The sequence below is a fragment of the Otolemur garnettii genome, unplaced genomic scaffold (genome assembly GCF_000181295.1).
Source record: "Otolemur garnettii isolate 467f Iridium unplaced genomic scaffold, OtoGar3 scaffold00016, whole genome shotgun sequence".
NCBI lineage: Eukaryota > Metazoa > Chordata > Mammalia > Primates > Galagidae > Otolemur > Otolemur garnettii.
Genome location: NW_003852411.1, coordinates 26,057,109 through 26,060,157, shown reverse-complemented (window position 1 = coordinate 26,060,157; position 3,049 = coordinate 26,057,109). Strand labels below are relative to the sequence as shown.

Genomic DNA, 3,049 nt, shown 5'->3' with positions numbered 1-3,049 from the left:
ACAAAATATACTCAGGATAGAACTAGCTTTGCCATATCTAGATGCTATTTGTGTTAACCAATACTGGCTTCATCTTCACCTTTGTGCCAGTGGGCACACTTCCAGTGAAGGAGACTTTGGCCACGTCACGATGCTGGCACAGAAACTGGCCTGTGGCAGCCCCTCCTTGCACCACGTTGAAGAGCCCAGGAGGCACGCCAGCCTTGGTATAGATTTCAGCCAGTAGCAATGCAGAGACTGGTGTAAAGGGGGAGGGTTTAAAGACCATGGCATTACCTGCATAAAACCAAGACACAAACATAAAGAGTTTTTAAGATTGGTGACCCCCTGAGAACAGATCTAGAGGATAATTCAAAAATGATTTCAATTACTTCCTGTTCCCCCATCATGGTAGGCCAAAAATGTTATTAATATATCTTATCCTTTCCACTTTGGTTTCTCTCGTTAAGCAGACCCCAAACCATGTATTTGCCCAGTCTGAAACAATAATACCTTACACGCTTGCATATCTACACCTTTTCGTGGACCTTATCTTATTTAACACTTGCGAAAGCAGTATGAGCTAGGTATGATTAGCCCCATTTTATACGAGTTGAAATTAAAGGCTACAAAGGTTCATTTGCTGAGAGTCCCCAAAGCTAATGACTTAATTCTAAGATTATTTCTCCTCTATCACGGCTGTTTCTCAAACAAACGCGCTAAAACAAGAACGTGTAATGGACAAAAGCTCCATTTCAATCATAAAGTTCTAACAGTAATGCTTTATCAACATTATGTTTTTCTTTTTTTTAACATTGTTATTTTTCTCAAGATACAATAAGTTGTCTTTTCCCACAGATCCTTCTCTTTAAACAGTTTAAGACTTTTTTCTCTTGACAGTAGCCTTTTATTTTTAATACCTATTATGCCACAAATTCATAGGGAAAAGCTTAGAGAGGCACCTTTCTATTGAAAGTGACAAAGCTTGCTATGCCTATTATGCCATGAATTCAGGGGGAATAGGTTCCGGCACCACTGTGTTCCTGTTCCGCTGGCTCTCTTGGTTATCCTGTGTGCTATGCTGTCCGCCTATTATGCCATGAATTCACAGGGAATGGATTCCAGCAGCTCAGACTCCTTTGCATTGGTTTTCACAAAGTGGGCTTCTCTGGGTGGAGCAGGCTGGCACTTCAGTTGAACCCAGGTACCTTTCTCTTTGGCTTCCTTCTTTTTCTGGTCATTTTCCTTTTAGGAAGCCATCTCGGTTCTTAGAGCACTTAATATGCTCAATACAAACAATGATCCTCTTGGGAAGAATCTTGCCCTTAACTTGTTTGTTTACAAACAATGCCGACAGCACACTGCTAACATTGTAGACTCTTCCAGTTTTGCCAGAGTAGCATTTGTGTACCGTGCCCTTTTGAACAGTACCCATTCCCTTGATGTCTACAATGTCACCTTTCTTGTAGACTCGCATATATGTGGCCAAAGGCACAACTCCATGTTTCTAAAAGGCCTAGAGAACCTGTATCGGGGGCCTCTCCTCTTCCCCTTTGTGTTCTTCCTTTTGGTGAATTTCTGGAAGATGGAGGCCCTGGCTCAAAGGGGACAATTTAAGACTTTTTAAGTCAATTGTCTAAAGTTCCTCTGATGGAAGCCTTCTTTATCTTTCCTTTTAAGACACAAACAAAGAACAGAGCTTTATCTTCTGCTTCCTAAATGAAGGCAAACTCCTAAGTGTTACCTCTTATATAAAAATTCTTGTCCAAAAAGGAAGAAAACTTATGAGTATCGCAAATCTAATTCAATTTAATAGGAAAAAATTTTAACTTTCTTTTCACATACAAAAATAAATTAATAAAAAATAGAAGTATCTAGTCATGATTCATGTGTACAACCTTAACTGTAAGCCCTTTGAGGGGAAAGGGCAGGAATGCAACCATGCCCTCTGAGGCTCTGAATATTCCAGAGCAGGCCCCTTCTGATTTCAAGTGTGTGTTTATGGAGGGGAGAGGGGTAGAGAGAACGGACAGCCCACAAGTGGAGGAATGACTCATTCTCACCGCAAGCTAAGGCTGGGGCTGACTTCCAAGAGGCGATCTGGAAGGGGTAGTTCCAGGCTCCTATTCCCACACATACTCCAAGTGGTTCTCTTCTGGTATAACCAAAGGATCCACCCGGGAGCTGAATGTGTTCACCTACGAGAAAGCAGGAGGAAAGCAGAATGCAGGCCTGCACTCCCAGGATGTCCCAGGCACCCACACAGGGTACCAGTCGGACTGGCATCCTTGTGGCTCCCAGGACAGCAGGCTCGCCCCCTCTGTGCTTCTGTTCACTCCAGGCACTCTTACACTGGCTCCCGCATACTCCCGCCACACAGAGAAACCCACCTGTCCTTCAAGTGCATGCCTGGTCATCCAGCTTGATTTAATTCTCCAAAAATGTACTGACTACTAGATAACTTAGATGAAATGAACAGAAAAGAAGAGAAGACTCAGCAGCAGGGGAACATTCTGAGGACCCTGAAAACTCAGCCTTCTGGCTTCCCCATGCCCCTCCTGGGCCCTACAACCATCAATATGAATTGTTGCAAACCTTATAAATTGTCAAAAAGTATTTTGCTAATGAGGTAAAACTGGTAACTAGGACATACTGATTCTTGTGAGAACTGGTTTGTTAGCAACGTGGTCTAAAGCTCAGATACCATGCTAGATGCTTTCCATTAACTTTCATTTCATCTTTAAAACAACTCAAGAAGGCAGAGATTATTATCACCAGTTAAGATAAAGAAAGATAAAGTAATTCCCAGGCCATTCAGGTAGCAAGTGATGTACCCAGGACTTCAACACCAGTCTGTCTTAATTCCATAATCTTTGCCCTTCTCCGCTGGGTTCTGTTCCTGTCAGCCGGTCACAGGGGCCAGGTGAGGACGTACCAGCCATGGACCCAGCCAAGCCTGCATAGTACTCCAGGCACTGCCAGGAAGTGTCAATGTCGAAGCGGGCCTCAAAGATGGACTTGCCGTTGTTGATCGTCTCCACAGTGGCAATTTCCTCCTTCCGTTCCTGCA

General features: G+C 43.5%; 1 protein-coding gene across 1 annotated transcript in view; it reads right to left on the bottom strand.

Moving 5' to 3' along the window:
• ALDH9A1 (aldehyde dehydrogenase 9 family member A1) overlaps window positions 1-3,049 on the bottom strand; it is a 31,075-nt gene that overhangs the window by 15,558 nt on the left and 12,468 nt on the right. Inside the window, 3 exon segments of the mRNA XM_003804065.3 lie at window positions 80-276; window positions 2,043-2,177; window positions 2,915-3,044. Coding sequence (XP_003804113.1) covers window positions 80-276; window positions 2,043-2,177; window positions 2,915-3,044 — 462 coding nt within the window.